The sequence below is a fragment of the Pholcus phalangioides genome, unplaced genomic scaffold (genome assembly GCF_987345545.1).
Source record: "Pholcus phalangioides strain wild (caught in Gottingen) unplaced genomic scaffold, Ppha-v1.0 ptg000042l_1, whole genome shotgun sequence".
Taxonomy (NCBI): Eukaryota; Metazoa; Arthropoda; class Arachnida; order Araneae; family Pholcidae; genus Pholcus; species Pholcus phalangioides.
In genome coordinates this window covers 6,508,887-6,529,378 of record NW_028301628.1, presented here as the reverse complement: position 1 = coordinate 6,529,378, position 20,492 = coordinate 6,508,887, and the positions used below count along the sequence as shown (strand labels likewise).

The following is a 20,492-nucleotide window of genomic DNA, read 5'->3' as shown; positions in this document are numbered from 1 at the left end:
GTCTCCAAGTACGGAACATTTCAAGTTACTATACACTCTGAGCTTGACTATTGGGTAAGTTACTTCAAGATCTCAGATCAGGGACGCACAACCTCTGGTACAAAAGGCTTAGGGAGGGGGACAAAAAATTTTTCTTCCAGAGATATTTCGAGCTCCCATTCTTCAATAAGTTTTAAGCAGAAATCGGTTAATGTAACAGGTATTTAATTTCGATATTTCGATTTTTTCACCGATATATATTACATTTTTTCTAATATTTTGTTGGTTTGGGGGGGGGGAACATTGGTTCCCTGAGCACCCTCACCCCCGTGTGCCCACTAACACTTAAATGGTGAAGACCACTGCTCTAAAATATCTGCATGGATATATGTATATCATATATTTTATGGGAGGAGGAGAATTGGAATTGTTTTTCAGAATGTAAAAAAACAGGAATGCACTGAGGAAAATACCCGTACAAAAAAATTTTTAAACTCAATTAAATGTAGATTAACGCAATAAAAATCGATGAAAATGATTCAGCAGTTGAGAGAGGAGCAATTCCCGAAACCAATGAAAACTTAGGATTAATGAAAGAAATATCTCCATAATCGATGAAAATTTTGAATTAACGGAAGAAATGACTCCATTTCTCCATTATGAAAATTCAGGACAAATAAAGGAAATAATTCCAGCGTTGATGGAAATTAAGAATTAATGAAATTAATAATTCCGCAATTGATGAAAATTCAGAATTAAAAGTATAAGAAATTCCAGAATTGATAAAAATTTAGAGTTATTGCAAATAATTTAAAAACTAGTGAAAGCCTCCAATAATTTACCGTGAGTGCGGGCCTCACAAAGTATGTGGGCCCCGTGCGACCGCCAGTTGCACACTCCTAAGGGCGGATAATAATTCTGATCACACAGGGTTATAATTAAAGCCCGGAAGAGTTTAGGCACTAAAAAAGGTCGAAATAGGCACTAAAATTCACTAAAAATGCCTAAAATAGGCACTAAAAAAGTCATTTATAATTTGTGGAAGGAAGAAATAATAACTAAAACCAAAGGTATTAGGAGGTTCCCCCAAAAACTAGCTGAAAAAAATGGTTACACTTAATCCGTCTATTATTTTAATTATACACACTGAAGCGCCAAAAGTCATGGGATAACTCTTAATATCGTGTGGGACCTTCTTTACCCTGCGAAGTGCAGCAACATTAAGAGGTATCGCATAACTTTTGGCACTTCAGTGTAGTTTATAATAACTCTACAGTATTATCTAAGTTAAACTGATTTCGAGCCCAAAATAAGATGTTAATAGACCCTCAGGATTAAGACAATTTCATTATCTTATCACCATTACCTGACGCGGAGCCGGTAGAGAATATTTTTGTAAAAAAAAAAATTCATAATTACCATGTATGCGGGACTCCTTCAAGTGCAGGAGCCTCATATGGCCTCATCTGTCACATGGCGACCCTGGTCAATTTCATTGAATACTAAGTATGTACGTTTAATAGACATCCGTGGTGGTTTTCAGTGCATTTATAGTGCAAATATAAAATCAAGACAACATGGGCCCAAAACCCTCTCTGCTCCTACTTCACCTTGTGTGAGCCATGACGTCAATTCATGACCTCTTGGGCAGGGCCGTCTTAAGAGTATCATGGCCCCCCGGGCCAATTGATTTTTCTGACGCCCTACCTAACAACTTCTCGAAAATTTCAACCAGATCTCATTTTTGTGAGGCCCCTCTTCACTTGATGGCCCATGGCTTAAGGCGGCACTGCTCTTGGGACTCATCGGTTAACTATACATATACAACGCAGTCCAGTGCCTGAGCGAGACGTGTCAAGCATGCGGAGGAACAAAAAAATTCTAATTTTCCTCTGCTTTTCTAACACGAGCTTTGTTGATTTGAAACAAAATCATTCACGTCTAACATTCCCTTCGGGTCAAAGCAAAGTTAATGCATGGCAACACCAATGTCTCAGATCACTTATTTGCGTCTAAATGGGGCTTTAAGAAGGGGGCTGGGGGCTTTCTCATGATAACTAATACTGATAGTTGGAAAATTTTAAAAAGAGCAATACTTTTGAAGTTCTTAGTGCTGAAAATATCCAAGTTTTATAGATTATGGCCTCTGAAATTCACTAATAAACTTTAAAGTATGTTAAAATGTCACACACACACACACACACATTTATGGCTAGAAAGTTCCAAAAACGGCATTTTTACAAAAAAAATTTAAAAATAGGCGAAAAAAGGCATTTATGGCATTTCGCCTGAACTTCCGCGCTAGTTATAATTATAGCCACTTTAAATAGCTTATTTGTCCTTATCAATATTTATCCTCATCATGGGCGGAGATACGAGGGGGGGGGGGGCAATCAGCGTCAAAGTGGAATCGACTGATCAAATGTATATATGTATATATGAAATGACATCATCATCGTGCCCCCCCCCCACCAATAATGATCGTGCCCCCTCCCAGTCTATCTCCGCCTATGATCCTTATCCTTATCAAGGCGTCTTAGTTATAATTATTATAACAATGACGTCATGCCCCCCCCCCCACATCCCGTATCTGGGCCCCTAGGCTGGGATCTTTTGCGGCCCCCCGGTCAGACTTTTGTCTGGGGGAACGGGTCCCTTCTGTTGTTAATTTATAGCGTGAAAGAGCAAAAAATGATGATAATCGTCCTGGACCCCAGGGCGAGAGTCCGAGCCCTGTCAGCACTCCCCCCCCCTCCCCCTCCTATGTGAGGGCCATTGCCTGACGTGCAATTTGAAATTCGCGGGCTCATTTCACTGTTTAACTGGAATAAAACACGTGCTGCCATCTGGGAACTATGCTCAGAAACTCTGATGTAGCTAATTTGTGGAATTTGCTAGATGGCTGCAAGCTCCTTTTATTCTTAAACTGACCATATTTGTTTCAAATAAATATTTTTAATTCCTGCTAAATTTTTAATTTTTTTTAATTTCTGAAACATTTTCCAAACGTGGAAAGACTTCTCAACTATTATTCCGATCACAATTCACGATTTTTGTCTGTCCGTATTCTCTAACGTGGACTTGATCCCGTATTTTTTTTATTATATATGGTCAGATATGTAACACTGCGACCTCCAAACATTAGAGGGCGGAAGAAGTCGACAGAAAATAGATAAGCCCACAAAACATAACCGCTGTGATCTTGACTGTTGCACATCGTTTTTGTAGACTAATTTTGTATACCTAAAATTGTATACTTGTCGTTTCGGTGTGTGACGATTGTTTTTTGGGGGCACCATGAATATATCTAAAGTTTGCAAAACCAGTTACTGCAGGCTCTTCTCGGTAAACAAACAAAAATTTTGATTAATGCATTGATTATCAATGGATGTGTATTGAGCAGTTCATGTGGAGGTCAAATGATGAATTCACGCTAAATTATCAATTATCGTTCCCTTGGCTATCATTCCCTTGTTTTCTTGCTTATTAGTTGATAATTCCTTCAAAAAAAATCAATATACGGGTATGATTATATAATTCACTTATAAGCAATTCTTCGATATGGTTTCAGTGTTTGCCCCCTTTTAGAAGCTGGGAAATACAGTCGATCCCCGTTTTAACGAATACCGTTATAACGAAAATCTCGTTTTAACGAAAACTTTTTTAACCCCCCCGAATACGTTTACAAATAAAGTAATACAAAAATGTAGAGAGAGATGTATGTAAGAATAATCTGGAATTCCTGAGTCCGTTATAATGGGATTCCACTGTATGTACATAATGACTAAAGCTGCACACATATTGCAGCTACTAAAGAGGTACCAGAGTGTATAATAGAGACTAGGGATGAAATTTTGTTCTACACCGCACATACTCGAGAAGTGAGGTGAAGGAGAGAAATAAGCCAAAACAGGTGCACAATTCGAAAAAACTGCCATCTTTGCATGACATCATTTTTTACTCTGGGATAATTAAATACTTTAAAAAAAATACTCTGTAGTTTTTCACAATTCACTGCCATTTTATATTTTGTGGTGGAAATTCACTGAAACTATGGACACTCTGTTGTTGGAAAGTATGATAAGTGGCTTATAATCCCTTTTTGACAATGTCTTAGTGATTTTTTTTCCTTTTTCAAGGGAACCGCTGGAAAGCATATGGAAAACTTGCCAATAGTTGCCAAACAAAAAATTGCTAACTCATCGCCCAAAAAAAGTATCACGATGGTTAGAAACCACAAAAATGAGGGGGGGGGGGGAATGAACAAAACACATTCAGTGTACTAGTTATTCTTTGTATCTGTGCTTATTCTTTGAAAGTGTTAGTGCATATTTTTCCTGTACAATCAATATCAGGCCTATATTAAAATGTTTTTTTTTTTGTCCCCTCAGAATACAAGATATGCACATTCGGCAGTTGCTCAAACATCAACGGATACTGAAATTGAGCGATTGAAGAAACAAGATGCAAAGGTGAAGTTTTATCCATTCTGAATCCTTATTATCGTAACAAGTGGTATTAGATGAAATTCTGACTTTCTATACGTCATTTCTTTTGCATGTGATGTTATCTATATATATGTATGTTGTGCAAAAAATGAAATTGTTATTTCTCTATTTGAGCTATTCGAAATTATCTCGAATACTTTCAGCTATCTAAAGATGTTACTGGTATCTCAGTGGTTTCTGTCGAAAACTACAGTCCAATCGCCCACATCTCCGTTTTGGTGAAAGCTGGTGCTCGGTATGAGGGTGCAACGAACAAAGGCATTACTCATTGCCTCAGGAACAGTGCTCTTTTGGTTTGTATTCATCGAATGATCATTTCCTTTAAACATGTCACACATATTTATCTTCATATATTGTATTCCATCATTGTTACTGAGATCATATTCCACCAAAAAATTTCTGTGCACTTCAAAAACTCAGGTTATATTAATTAAGGTATATGTTACTGCGCCAAAGCCCAAAATTGGCCAATTTTGTTACAAATTAACCTGGCCAAAGTTATACAAATACAACGCCACAACAGGCAAACTGCCTAACGAGGTGGCTGACTTAAGAACATCACGGATCCCCGAGCCATTTTTTGGAGGCCCTACCTACTACACCACACACCCCCCCCCCCCTCCCGGTTGCTCTCTGTGGCAAGATTTTTTAACGGGAGATCGGCTCACATTTGCGCCTTGAAGTTGGGAACCGCAGAAAACCAACTCCAGCCGACAACCACTGTGGGGTTCGAACCCGGATCCTCGCATCATGAGTTCGTCACTATTACCACTCGACCACCACAGTGGCAAAGCCATTTAGAAAAGGCATAATTCACAAGCATCGCTATTTGGCATATTTTTTCATGATAACCATGGCCACGTTAACTATAGCAACCCCAGTTACAATGCATAATCTTTTTTTTTTAATTTGACAGAGAAAAATATATATATGGCCATGTATCACATGTTTGTGATGAGAAAAATTGATTTGCCATCTACCAGACCATCTTACATCAGAGCGTCGAACTTTGGCCAGGGATCTCCAGCCACTTTGTGAATTTGCTGGCCAAAGTCCGAATCATTTCTGTAAATCCCACTTTTGCCAAAACTCTCTGCCAATTCACAAAGTGGGTTGCCATTTCACAAATTGGCCGCACTTGACTTTAAGAGTATATACAAACATGTTCTTTTCCTTGCTGTACATTTTTTTATATTTTATTGTGTATATAAGTTATCTTTAAATGTCTTTGTATCACAGCATTTTACTTTGGAAATTGTTATTTCTGTGAAAGCTGACATTAAAGTATTGTTTGTTTTTGTGTTGCCATTTTAGTCAACTAAGAAACATACTGCATTTGCAATAACAAGATTTGTCGAGCATCATGGAGCTAAAATTGGGTAATCTATTTTTTTTTTAATATAAACAATCATTATTGACCTTATAAATTAAAACATTTAACAAAATTATGAATGTGATTTTTGTGTGAAATATATAGCCTGCAGTGAAACTCTCATATTGCGAGTGACTAGATAGAATATGGGATGTCTCGTAAATTTGAATGGATTTTAAAAAATCAGCAAATTTAAAGGGAAGGGAGTTATTGGAATTTTTTTTTTTTTTTTTTCATGACACAAGGAAATATAGGTAAAATTCTTGCCATCAGGTGGCTCTATCTGGCACCAAATTAACAAAATACATGGACAGACATCTAGATTACAGCAACTTTGCTTTCGTTGTCTTTTCTACCAGTATCGATATGGCAATCTTTCAAAGAGACATAATACAATGAAAGCGTAATCCAATATGCATTCACTTTTATCTGAGAAAAGTTCATTCATAAGCTTTTTATAAAGGGGATTAAATTTGCTTATTATCAGGAAACAAGTCTTGGCCTGCACCACCTACCAGCAATAATTTCAACTCATTTTTTTCTTGCGGCTAAAAAAATTCTAACTCTTCGACAAATCGAAGGGTGCCAACTGCATTCTGGTACATGAATTTGTGGATTCTTTTATAATTTTTTTAAATCTATCTAAGTTCACGTGGCACCATGTATATTGACAATATAGGAAGTGCACCAGAACTGGATAGTGATATCATTATATAGGCGGTTATTGTAATATAAGGTATTATGCCAGATCTTCACTGTTTTGGAAAACATGCCTTGAATGAATGTTACTCCTGCCAAAAAATTTCAACTTTAAACTATCTTATATAATTCACGAATACGGATGTATTTAAATTTTCTGTATGTAGCATTTTCTTATTATTCAGTTGTCCAGACAAAACTTGCGTCCATTCACGAAATTCCAGACCTGAAAAATGAATTTTTACAAAATACAAATTAACGATTAAATTTTTCATTACATTGCTTTTGTGATAAATTAACTACAGTCGATGCTCATTTTTACGAACCCGTACTGAAATGGAAAAATAGTTTGTAAATGGTAAAGACATTTTAAAAAATATTTTGTTGTTTGGAACTAGAAGACTAGTTCGTAAATTGGAGGCTCATAAAATTGAGCATAGACTGTTCATGTTTTCACTTTCCAAAAAATTATTTATTTTCCACAAAAATGACCTTACAAAAAAAAAGTCTGGACAGATTCCTGTTATTATTCATATAGCTTTCAGTTTTTAATGTATAATTACATTTTTAAATATACATCCATATAAAAGAAGCAATAGAGTTATATAATGTCAAGGTACTGTGCTCAGGTATCCAATATCCATAGTGAATTTAAGATTATTTTATGAATTTCCATACCACTTAAGAATATTGATCTTTCACATTTTTAGAATTGAATCAACGAAAGAATACTTGATTTATTCCCTGCAGTGCATTAGAGATGATGTGTGAGTATATTCCTATAATTCTTTTTCTTTTCTGAATTTTTCACTACCTACACAAAAAACATAGGTTTCTTTTCTTAAGCTGAATATTTCATTTTACATGAAATGACTCAAAAATTTTCAGGAAGAAGAGTGGAGGTACATCCCAAAGCAGGATATGTCGAAATCTGTGATGTACATCACTAAACAATCTGAGAGAATTTTACAAAAAATGTAGTAAACACTATTGTGAAAATTCCTACTGCAGAACATTTCCAGTCAGCTGATGGCTCATTGCAGAATAATGCAAAATATTCTGCTTTGGGGAGTACATCTGGGAAAAGATTCAGGTGGACTTGAATTAATTTAGGCTCTCTAGTGACAGTAATTCTGATGATTGGCATGAAAATTCTGCTCACATCATAACTATTTTGTGATAAAAATTGACTATTCGTGTCTGAAGAATAGAAATAGACCCTCTGTCTATTTTTGTGCTCAGCATTTCCCCAACACATCTTTAGGAGAATGGGTAAAACTGGAACAAAAGTCAAATTTGACTGGTTCTAGTTTGGAATGATAAATTGAAAATGATGGCCGCGAAAACCTTAGCAGTTAAAGTATGTTAGCATGTGTATTGACATCAACAAAAATTTTCAATTGGCCAAGTTACACTATAAAACTTTGATAAAATAAATTTTACAAAACTTAAAAAAAATAAACCAATGAGCCTATTGGTTACATTCGAGCAAATGCAACCAATCAGCTTATTGATTGTATTTTTCAAGTTTTATCAAAAAGCTTTTACAAAACTTTTATAGTGTAATCCCAGCCCTAGTCTAATCCGTTAGTGGAGGCCACAAAATCTCAAAAAAATCTTTGTTACCCGAAGTATCAGTTCATGTGGACACAAACACTTTTCATCATGCTCTAATTAATTATAAGTTCCTCAGTGGAATGTTCATAGTGTGTGTGTGTGTGTGTGTGTGTGCAGTTGAGCAATGGAACCTCTCGATAATGGACACATGGAGCATTGTTTCTTCTAACAACAAGTGACTGTTATGGGAAGTTCCACTGCAATAGTATAATGAGATACAGTTACAATCGAAAATTTTGCATGGTCCTGCAGATGGTGTTTCATGTCTTTAAGGGAAATTTATTTTTCCTTTTCTCTAGGGATAAATTGATTCCTGTGTTGGGTGAAATTACTGGTGAACAAGCTCTTAAACCATGGGAGATTAGTGATAATAATCCAAGAATGAAAATTGATCTGGCTATTTATAAACAGAACCCAGAAGCAAGTATGTCATTTTTATTTAAAAATACAATATTAGTGTTGTATTATTTCTTCTGGCCTCTATATCTGTTTTTCAACCTTTATTTTTTTATTTTATTTTGAATGAGATTTCAATTTTCTGTTTTTTTATTTTGAAGATTGTTCTCTTATAATTACAGTGAAAGTCCATTACTATCAGTACATCTCATTACAGTGTAAGGAGTGATTTGCAAGTGATTGTCAGATAGCTAATATTAAACATGTAAATAATATATGTTATAGTGAATCATTTAACTTAGGAAACATTCACTACGATGTCAGTAGAATTTTCAAAAATGTTAGTTTTTCCTTCTCTCGTGAACTGAACATGAAGACTCGTGTTCAGTTCATGGCACATGCTCCTCATGAAAATTACTCTGAGGTACTTTGAAAACAAAGAAACTCAAATATTTTAACACCTTGTTGTTTTTTGGGCTTTTTCACTATACACAGGGGTTTGTTATGTGATGATTTTACTTGACTTTTGTCTCTTCTAATGACTAAGACACCGCGAGATCAGAACTTGCAATTTAGAGCTGTTTCCGAATGACTGAAAAATTTGTGCTAAAAACTTTCCAATTAGCAGGAAAATGTCTATGGGTCCATGTAGCTATGGAAGTGAGCTGTGATATGATAATTGTGAAATTCAATTGTTCTGTTTGTCAACCAATTCAGTTTTATTATATGAAATTCTATGTAAAAATGGGTTAAATAATCATCTGCTGGTAGACCAAAAATCAATTTCATAACTAGAGTTCTGTTCATTTAATAATATTAACAAAGTAATCTAAAAGACATTTTAGTGTAAATAAAGTGGTAATTTTCTACTATTTTATAAATTTGGCAACAAGAAAATGGAAATTCGCTTGCAACGAGAAGTTCAGTTATAACGATAGTTTTCATTGTAATTATGAACAGTCTTTACAATGGACTGTTACTGTACTATGTTTCAATAAAATAATTTATGTATATATCAAGTCAGCTTTCTGAATAAGATCATTCATCACACATTTTAGGACTAATGGAAGCTGTGCACAAAGCTGCGTATCGTTGTGGACTGGCCAATTCTATTTATTCCCCATCATACATGTTGGGCAAGCATGACGAAAATATGGTAATTTTTCACATTTTTTTTGGGGTTGTAAAAGAAAATATACATTTACAGCTTTTGATTTCTTGAATATATTTATACGTTATGCATTAATGTTGGGGAATTTAGATCAGATTTCCCTGTTGATTAGAAAAATTATGATTCTAATACGATACAAATGTGTCAAGAGATCTTGAATTAATATAATCATATGAGAGCTACCAAGTCTCCAGGATTTTCCATTAGGGTCTCAAATTTCTACTTCACCTTATGGACTCCCCAAAAAATCTTATATCTTCTAAATTTTTTCTGTGCTCGCAAAAAAAACACTATTTTTTGTGAAAGGAAAAAATTATCTCTGAAGAATTTAGTAGGAAATAATCTTACTTATATTTCCCCACCCCATAATGGTGACACATGCATTATGTAAAATGCATGTTTAAATGCATTATGTATATTGTTGTGAGTGCATTAAATCATGAAGGAATTATTCATTTTGGTGGGGGGGGGGGGGATTTTCCAAGCAGTCATTGCCAGTTCTACCTCTCAAGTCGAACTGGCAAGATGATTTGTGACCATACATCTTGTTATGTCTGTATGTATCATTTTTGGGTCATTCGCGATAATTTCTTGTTGAAGTGATGTGATTTGAGTGTCAGTAGAATTTATCACAGTTAGTTTGAACTATTATTAGGTTCTGATTGGTGACTTCTGCCGATTAACAATGGCTAGGATGATGTCATGTTTTTCCCATGGGGGAAACCCTTTTTATTCACAAAAAAATAGCTTTTATGTTTGTCTAATGAAAATTTTTTGTACAGACCTTGTGAATTAAAGAGATTTTCACTTTGATACATTGTTTGTGGTTGGCAGCCATCATGTAACCCTTTCCGGCGCTGTTGTCCCCATAATAAAACCACCTTTTCTAAATTCCATCAAAAAGAAGTGGAACCATCTCAGGAAATTCTATCAATGCCGGATACATCGTCAATCTTGGTTTTCTTTTATTCTTTTTTTAGTGTCACTAATGGAAAATTTGTCATTTCGAATAAATTTATACGCCATTCAAGAAAAACTTACGCTGCCATCTCATTGAAGGAGATGTACCAGCTATCAATATGCTTATGTTGATCATTTTGGCCTACAAAATACGTGAAAGGGGAATTTTTTAAACAAAACGTTGCTTTTCTTGCATTACACCCTATGAAAGTTTTCAGTGTTCTAGGTGGGTGGTGTTCCCCCATGCGACCACCTGTTGTTTGCTGGATTTTGATAAAAATAAAAGAATAGTTGAAAAATGCATTTATACGAGTCCTATGTACCGAGTATATGAAGTTAGTTTGGCCAAAAAATTGTTTTTTTTATATAGTGCCCCTCCCCAAAGCAGAATGTGCCAAAATGTGTGGCTTACGTCGCAGAACAATCTGGAAGAATTTTAAGAATAGTGTAGAAAAACCCTATTATGTATATTTTAATTTTTACCACAGAACATTTTCAGTCAGCTGAGGGCTCTTTGCAGAACATTGCAAAACATTCTGCTTTGGGGGTGCCCCTCAAAGGGTTAACTCTTAACTTCCTGGGTTTTCTATGAAACAGGTTCGATTTGTTATTTGTCATTTTGTCATTTTTGATTTGGTCTTTTAGTAATGAATGTTAATTTAGTTGGCAGATTTCATCAATGAACGTTATTCGTCTGAAAGCGTAGTTGTATCTGGCCTTGGAATCCCTCATGATCAGTTGGAAAATGGTGTAACCAAGTGGTTTAACTTACCTATTGAAAAATTATCAGCTCCAGGGACGCCAAACTTCCGAGGAGGTAGTATATTGCAAGTTTTCTTCACTTTTATGTGTTAATCATTAATACAGTGTTTTTTGCGGGGGGGGGGGCGGTTTCAAAATTGGGATGATTACGTATACAAGTTTAAACTATCAATGGACCAAAAAACATATCAAATGTATCATTTATTTTCATTTACATTTTTTATTGTTTATAATTTTTTAGGAGAAGTTCGTATTGAAAAAGACCTTCCCATCACAAGGGCGGCTATTGTTGCTGAGGGAGCGAGGTCAGTTTTTGAATACATTTTCTTATGATTTTTAACTAAGAAATCTCTAATGAGATTTTTGTTTTACAAATTTTAATCTCTTATTTTCATCGATCAAATATTTTCTACTAACCCCCCTCCAATATTTTTCCCCTCATACATTTTGATCTGGTTCTACAGTCGAACTTGGTTAATTCAAAGATCAAAGGGACACCAAAAAAGTTCAAATTGTCCAATTATTCTGTACTAGATCCTTAAAATGTGCCTCCTGGCAGTCCAGTGGTTAGGGAGCTGGCTTCTGACTGCAGGTCTGGGTTCGAATCCCAGTTCGGGCATGAATGTCTACTAAGTCTAACAAATTCCTTGGGCGGATCGTAAAGATCTCTTGGGAATACGTGCTGTTCACACACATATTCAGCAGTAAAAAAAATGATTACAAATTACAGCATATTCACATAGTACTAATAGATGAAGAGTAAACATGGTAAACGCTATAAGTGCTGAAAGGGAAAATGTTGGGAAATCACGGAAAACCTTTTTTGCAGCTTGTAGAGACTGAGATGGGAAGTGGGTTGTGTCCAGTCTTCAAAGTTTACATTTGCAACTTCTCTACATGCTCTTTTGAACCACTTAGTGGACTACTAGGCACTTTTCATATTGACAACATTATAAAGCATTGTTCATGTCGACACTTTAATGTGAGAAACAGTGTTTGCAATTTTTTTTTTTTTTTTTTTTTTGGTACTTGCAGAGTTTACTATTTTTACCTTTCAATTCATCTTAGCTGCTCCATTATTTCACCATTCTGTAATCGAACTCACTGTAAAGTTTCTTGGCCATATTCAAAGCTTTATTTATGGGAATAGTTGCTGATCACTAGAGCTCGGATTAAATGCATATGTGCATATGCATTTGCATATTTTGGCCTTTTTTAGCATTAATGCATATAAATGCATAAAATCAAAGAATTTTCAGTATAAGTGCATATTTTTGAAGGTTTGTTTAAGCTCACTCAATTTTTTTAAATAAGTTTTTGGGGTTTTTTTTTCACCCCGCAGGTGAAATTTATGAAGTATTTTACGAATAATATTAACCGTTTTATTGTAAAGGCTATTTCTAGAGATATGTCAAAGTGTTAAATTTTTTTGAGAAATAGTGTCGAAATTCTTTGGTTAATGCTATTTTCTTTATTGAGCAGCTACAACAAACTGAAAATTAAAAAAAATGCTTCAGTAAAAATATGAAGATATTTGCATATGCGATATATGTAGCTATATGAGGGGGTATTATTTGTAAGTAAATACATATGCACTAAGAAATAGAAAAGATGCATTTTACATACACATCAGCTTATTTTTTGCATGATTTTCTCATTTTTTTAATACATATTTCGGAATTTTTGACTTTTCGAGATTTCTAATGCATATTCTGGGGTGTTTGATGCACATTTTGGTATTTTAAGTGCACATTTTGTACTTTAAGTACAAATTTTTGTATTTTTAAATGTGTGTGCATATTTTTTCATTTTTAAGTGCATATTTTTTGCATTTTAAGTGCATATTTTGGCATTTTTAAGTGCCTATTTGCATATTTTTAGAGCATATTTTGCCACTTTTTTAGTGCATATAATCTGGGCTCTACTGATCACATATCAGATATAAAACTGTATCCCAAATTTTGCTAATCGTTTGTATGGTATGAAGGAAATCTATTTTCATCATAATTTGTTATAAGAAACTGTTCTGAAGAAATCTGTTTCAGAAGTTGAACAACACAATTTGTGTCGAGTGGTAAACAATTTTTATGCATTATGGCTAAACAATGTTAAAATAGACATAAAATTATCTATGAAAAACAAAATTTACAAATTAGCAGTTTCAATTCTTTATATACAAAGTCATTTCTGAAATTGCTCACTGGTCAGCCAAACCCTTTTGACAGATCAATTTAGCACAGATAATCTTTTTACGAATTTAGATCATGTGATTTCAACAGTTTTTGATTGTCAAAACAGTTTTTTTTTAACTGGGTTGCTAAATCCAAAGCAAAAAGCAAATTGAATTCTGACATTCAAATTGTTCCATTCAATTATTTTTGACTCTGTTTAACTCTGGGTCCCATTGGCCTCCTCCTATTAAGATGCCACTAAATTATGTGAGTTGGTGGCTCGCGGGTTTCATGGGAAGTTTCGATTTGGCCCACTGTATCTGAAAGGTTGAAGATCCCTGCCTTAGATCATAGACATTTTCAGATACAAATGAATGAATTTCTATGTGGTGATGACTATCATCGTATAGATTTTCAACATTGAAGCTTCGTAACTTTATTTTGCACGAATTAGCAAAATATCTTGATAATGGTTTCTATTCTAAATTTTTGTAAATGTAATTTCAAAAAGCAAGGTGTACCATCAGTTTCTATCAGAAAATTTAATTACTTCCATGTTATCTACTAGATTTCAGTTATTATAAAGTCGAAAGTGTTACTAATTTAATATACTTTCACATTTTTATTTCAAAGAAATACTGTTGTACAAAATATAGTATTTTCTATGAGTACTAATGCAAACTCTATTTTTAGCATGGCAAATGCCAAAGAGCTGTATGGTCTAGGAATTCTGCAATGTATATTGGGAATCGGACCACAAGCCAAATACAGCTGTGGTGAAAGCACACGAATCGGATCAGCTGCAGCAAAATCTACCAAGCATCCTTTCTCTGTAAGATTTTTTTCAAAGAGAAGAAATCAAATTCTAATTGGTAGAACATCTTAATCATCTTTTATTTTCTCCGAGTTTGAATTTGAAAAGAAAAGTTTATTTTTTTGAGATGAAGTTTGTTTTCATAAATTTCTGTGAAAGTGTTTTTTGTTTAGATAAAGCATTAATTATCATTATTAACATCAAGCTTGATTTTTTTCTTTTTTCCAGGTTTCATCAATCAACATAAGTTATTCAGACTCCGGTCTTTTTGGAGTTTATGTTGCTGCTCATCCATCAGAAATGAGAGAGGTTTGTTTAGTTTTCGCTTTTTATGTTTTTTTTTTCAGATACCCATTTTGACATCGTATGTGAACACCTTAAAACCTTGTTATTGAATTTTCTAATAAATATTAATATCATGGATTCGATAAGAGGAATTTCATTTTCAATGTTTTGTGTGCCTGATCCGTCTTTAATGTCCTTGATTTTCATTGTAATTCAATATGCATTTTCCTTGTACTACTGGGAAGATAAAAGAAAGATAAAATTTCTTTATGTAGTTTTAAAGAGTCAAAGTTTTATACTATTTGCTACAAACATTGTCTGTAGCATGTATGACTTAGGGCCCAAGCAGAATGCCACTGGAAAAACCTGAAAGTTTAATAGAAATAGATACTTATCATGATGCCCCACTGGTAGATTGTGCATTGCTTCATTCCTTGTGAGATATGAGAAAGGCAAAGATGAATGTGCAACATTGTCTTATATAAGAATTTTCACTTTATGAGTTTGAGGTGGCACTAAGTACTAAATTTCAAAAATTTCAATCCAGTTAAAAGAAATGTGATGAGATTGAGCGAAAACAATTAATTCTGAAGCTATTGAGCCGGGTCACAGAGGCGAATTCAACAAGTAACAGTAGGAAATTGTCAAGCTAACTGTTTGGCATCTCATGTTCCAGTGTGGTTGAACACCTTCACAATCTAAAATATTGGGAAGTTTTAACTCTTCCTAGCACTGTTAACCCATGTTACTAATTTACATGCTAAAAGCTATAATAAGGACTATGCGTGTGCTGACAAAATCATGCATAAAATTTCCTGCTACGAAATAAAAGTAATGAATTTGAATCTGTTGTATTCTTTTTTTTAACTATGTGATTTCTTGATAGGTTGTCAAGTCTGTTGTTTCCAAAATGAGAGAGTCTACAAAGAATATATCTGAAGAGGATGTTCAGAATGGGAAGTATGTGACCTATAGTACTCTTGTTCATATAAACATGAGCACATGTGGTGCTGAAGTCTGTATTTCCAAACTTATGACTTGTTTGATATGATCATAGAAATTCTTTACAGAAGTTTTTGCGATCCTGTTAATTGAAAAATATCTGAATAGTTTGTATGTTTTATTTGCTCTGATCTACGCGATTTTAAGCATGAATTTATTTCATGTTCAATGATTTTTTATTTCTATTTTAAGGCATGCTTTGAAAACAAAACTCTTCCTTGAGCTGGAATCTGCAAGAGACCAGGCTGTCAACATGGCCATCCAGTCTGCAGCTTTTGGTCAGGTTAGAGGTCCTCAGGAGATTGAGAAAATGATCGACTCTGTCACGTTGGCTGATGTTAGTGCTGTGAGTATGGAGTTCAGAAAATATGTTCTCTGTGAAATATGTATACATTTTTCTTTGACTTGAGCTTGCTTTCAAAATGCTGAACAATCACCACTTTATGAATCTTTGTTTTTGTATTTTTGTTGAATTCATCAAATATCTATTGATCAAAGTGTCATTGAAGTTATCATCTGCTGGAGAGAGAGAGAAAAAAAGAGCACACATTCACAGTCATTATGTCAGTACTCACCACACATTCAAGGCAAAAAAATGTATTCACATCAAAACTTGTGACTGTGTAGACACATTCATTCAAACAGAGTAGAACTCTAGTCTATCGCCATGAGCCATTTACTACCTATTGAGTTATGCCGAAAGTGTGTGTGTGTTTGGAAGAGAAAGAAAGATAATTGCGTTTTTGTTGAACCTAACTGTGCATTTATTCAAAATGTGAATGTTATGTATTCGGTGCTTCCGATGTGCTGTTGACCTTACAAATCAGAAATGAAAAACTGGCATTAGATGTGGCATTTTTTTTAGTGAAATGCAAATGTTGTAATCTCTGTTGTTTGCTGTGACCAGAGTTTTTTAAAGAAAAAGACCACAAAGTTGAAAACCGCATTTTATAATCTTCAGCGATAATTGTGCCTGCCACAGTTTCAAAACTAAGCTTTCACAACACTTGAAGTCATAATGACACCCACATGGCTGAACAGTGGCAAAATGACTAATTACCATAAAAATTTACAATTCACACATGTGAATTTCATTACTTTGAATAAATAGAGTGTTGGGTTGTCCTATATAATCTGCAGCTTGGCATATGCAAATTTGTTCTGTATCTGTATCTAATTTTTATGAAATCTTAAGGGAAATAGAAGAGATTGTGCAAAGAGATTCCCCCGCCTTTTTTAAATAATTGTTCTTTTTGGCATCCTAGTTGATAGGTACCAACAGTGTAGTATACGTTTCTTGGGCATTGTATCAGTTTGAATCAGTTCTGAATTCATCTCGTGCATCTATTTAGAGAGGAGGAAGAAGAGGAGTCAGAGTAGTTGAGCTTAAGCTTGATTTTCTGATCATGGTCTCCTTTCTCCTTTATTTGTTTAAGTTCATAAATCGAGTTTCTGAATTTTTAATATTTTTAGTTTGTTATGCTGAGTAGTCGTTAAAAAATGCATATTGTAGCACAGCGGTAAAAATTATATTTCACTATTTTCGATTTCTTTTCATGAAATATTTCATATTTTTCAGGTTGCTAATAAAGTGATGAAAACAAAACCTGCAATGGCATCCATTGGTTTACTTCACAATACGCCTTTCCTTGATGAATTGATATAATTGTAATTACTTCTCTTTTTTTTAATTATTGCTTTATTACTTTCACAAAAGAAATGAACTGTTTTGTATAGTGAACGACTAAGTAACAGTTATTTAAATTCATAGTCATTTCTTTCTCTTCGAACTTGATTCAAATTTCCTGGGATATAGTAAAGTAAGAAAAATTCTGTATAATTTTCTTTTTCTAACAGAGTATTGTGAAATAAAGTATAGAAATTATACGTTAATTCCAATTCCTTTCCATTTGTATCTGTATTAAATTATGATTGATATACTTCTCAAACAAGGACAGTAGCATTTTTTGATCTGTAATTTCATTGTTGCTGAGTAGCATCTTTTATGCATTTGAAACCTAACAGTGAAAATCTTATGTAACAATACCCTCTATAATGAAAATCATTTAAAAACAATGTTGTCTCATTCCAGTGCACGGCTAATATATTCCATTTATACCGATACATTTGTACTATCCCCTGAGTATCATATAGGTTTCACTATATATGAATTAGAATATGTTAAAGAAAAAAACAAATTCATTTGTATTGATTTTACCCACAATTGGATTTTTTTGTTCATTTTGTTTCTCATAATATAACCGAGCACCTCCTAAACATTTTTTGGGGAAGCTTTTAAATATCAATACTATCATTTGATTGAAGATATATTTATTTTGTAAGGTTCTGGATTTTACATTAAAGGGTCAAGTGCCAAAAAAAAACAATTTCAACCTCAGCCAGGGAGTGTACACAGGACCTACCTTTGGGAATTGAGAATTACTAACCAATACATTTTAAAATTAACTAAAATTTATCAGAACACTATTTAAATGTGTTGTCTTCCCCCTCCCTTTCACAGAAAATGTGCCAGGTAGAAGAACTTGCTGTTCCCCCTCCCCAAAAAAAGAAAATACTGTTCCAGTCAACAACAAACAAAAACTATGTAAAATTCTAGCTCAATCGGAAAACTTTGACTCTCAACCGCCTTGAAATTAGAGCATAGTGAGCAATATTAATTCCCAACACATAATAATTGATTCTGTTTAAAAGCATTATAGTTTCCCCTATATCAACCTTTTTTTTCTTCAGCCAGCATTACACTATAAAAGTTTAATAAAAGATCTTTTATAAAACGAAAAATTTATCCAATAAGCGCATTGGTTGCATTAGAGCAAATGCAACTGGTGATCTTATTGGTTGAATTTTTCAAGTTTTATCTAAGCGCTTTTGCAAAACTCTTTAGTCTAATCCTAAATTTTATAGTCTAATCCTGGCCGTAAGCTGGAATTACAATATAAAATTTGATAAAAGTTCTGTTATAAAAATTCAACCAAAAAGTGTATCAATTACATTCAAGTGAATATAGCCACTAGACTTATTAGTTGTTTTTTTTTCTTTTCATGTTTTCTAAGATCTTTTATCAAACTTTTATAGTGTGATCTCTGTCTCAGACACATTTATGAGGACACATCCAGCCAACCCCCAGCAATCATAGGCGGAGATAGACTTGGAAGTCTGGGGGTGGGGGGGGCATGATGATGATGATGATGTCAATTCATATATACACATATACATTAGATCTGCCCACCAGTGCCGTCTTAACGCATGGACCCACCCAGGCACCTCAAGAGAAGAGGGGGCCTCACAAAAATGAGATCAGGTTGAAATTTTCTGGAATTCACCAGGTAGGGCCTCAGAAAAAACAGCTTGGCCCGGGGGGTCCATGATGCTCTTAAGACGGCCCTGCTGCCCACTCCACTTTTGACGCTGGTGCCCTCCCCCCCGTATCTCTGCCCATGCCAGTAATTTTTCAAAACATCTTGAATCCAATTTCAGATTGGATTACTCATATGGTCACTTCCCCCCTATCTTCTGGTCACTCACATAGTCAGGACAGTGAAATGGCTGGGACAAAACATGCCAAGAGCGAAATGTCAGAGGCAAAATTTCCTTAAACCCCTGCTGAACTCCCAATAATTAATGAAATACCATTGCAGCGCATTCTTACCTTTCCCCCCCCCCCCCCACGTGCCCGAGTTACGTATATATGTGGGATGACAGGAAACTTTTGTCACTCCAATGTTAAAAGTTTGCTGTTTAGAAGTGTTGTCCGATGTTATTCATGTGAGCGCCTTTGTCATGTTACACGCTTTATTCCGTGGAATTCATTTTAATTCACTGCAATTTTCAGTAGTTTCATTTCCCACCATTTGGGATTTTTACACGAATTTCAGCAATATTTGGCAACTTTGCTTGTCTTGCTGGGTTACTAGACGTCCCCCGCCCCCTGCGTTTCGGAAAATTCGCCTTTTTGTCTCTCATGTTTCCGATATTTTTTCCCACTTTAAAACAAAATCTCATCATTGACATGAGTGTTTTGTAGTTTTTCCCCCATTGACCAATAGCCGTTGAAATTCCCAGATTTTTTTTTCTGTTTTAGCTGGGAAAATTTATTGTTGCTGGGTTTTATTGGGGTCAAATTAGTGGCGCTATCTGTCGTTGAAATTAGGAGCAAAATGACGTCACTATAAAAGTGCGCACGTAGGCTTTTTCCTTTGTTTTTGAATCTGGGAACCCTACTTGTCTCTGGCATTCTTTTTGGCAATAATTGGTAATGCCTAGAGTGACCATACGTCCCGTATTTCCCGGGACAGTCCCGGTATTTTCTGTTTTTTTGGCCGTCCCGATTTTTCCCGTATTTCACACGAAGCCTACTTGAATTTTTATTCTTTATTGAAGTCAAAGATAGAAATTATTTTTCAACTCATAAATTATTTTATGATAATTACAACTATATATGAGAATATTAATCTCCCACATTTGCCTTGGTAAACGGTTTTTTTTTCGTGGAATACATTTTAACCCACTGCAATTTTCAGTAATGCATCATTTCCCGCCATTGTGATTTTTCCGTTATTTCAACAATATTTGGCAACTTTGGTTTTGGCGTCGTTTTTGGCGATAATTGGCAGTGTCCCGTATTTTCCCGTAATTGTAATCCCAATGTCCCGTATTTCTCTCGAGGAAATATGGTCTAGTATTGCCTTCTGTATTTGAAGGCGGGGTGGTGTCTGTCCTAATTCCTCTTTTTTTT

General features: G+C 34.6%; 1 protein-coding gene across 1 annotated transcript; it reads left to right on the top strand.

Moving 5' to 3' along the window:
- Window positions 1-3,159: 3,159 nt before the first annotated feature.
- On the top strand, window positions 3,160-17,623 carry UQCR-C2 (Ubiquinol-cytochrome c reductase core protein 2). The gene is made up of 14 exons (XM_089254808.1): window positions 3,160-3,324; window positions 4,371-4,451; window positions 4,631-4,780; window positions 5,802-5,866; window positions 7,269-7,325; window positions 8,475-8,599; window positions 9,630-9,727; window positions 11,366-11,519; window positions 11,706-11,769; window positions 14,329-14,467; window positions 14,678-14,758; window positions 15,621-15,694; window positions 15,929-16,082; window positions 17,316-17,623. The coding sequence occupies exons 1-14, from the start codon at window positions 3,277-3,279 to the stop codon at window positions 17,400-17,402; spliced, it is 1,377 nt and encodes a 458-aa protein (XP_089110934.1). The 5' UTR covers window positions 3,160-3,276; the 3' UTR covers window positions 17,403-17,623.
- The last annotated feature ends 2,869 nt before the right edge of the window (window positions 17,624-20,492 follow it).

Bases quoted from the DNA above. Each gene is read 5' to 3' on its own strand.
- UQCR-C2 (XM_089254808.1), top strand. From the start codon at position 3,277: ATGAATATATCTAAAGTTTGCAAAACCAGTTACTGCAGGCTCTTCTCG. The intron at 4,452-4,630 runs GTGAAGTTTTAT...GAATACTTTCAG, and splicing joins TGAAGAAACAAGATGCAAAG to CTATCTAAAGATGTTACTGG. The intron at 4,781-5,801 runs GTTTGTATTCAT...TTGCCATTTTAG, and splicing joins TCAGGAACAGTGCTCTTTTG to TCAACTAAGAAACATACTGC.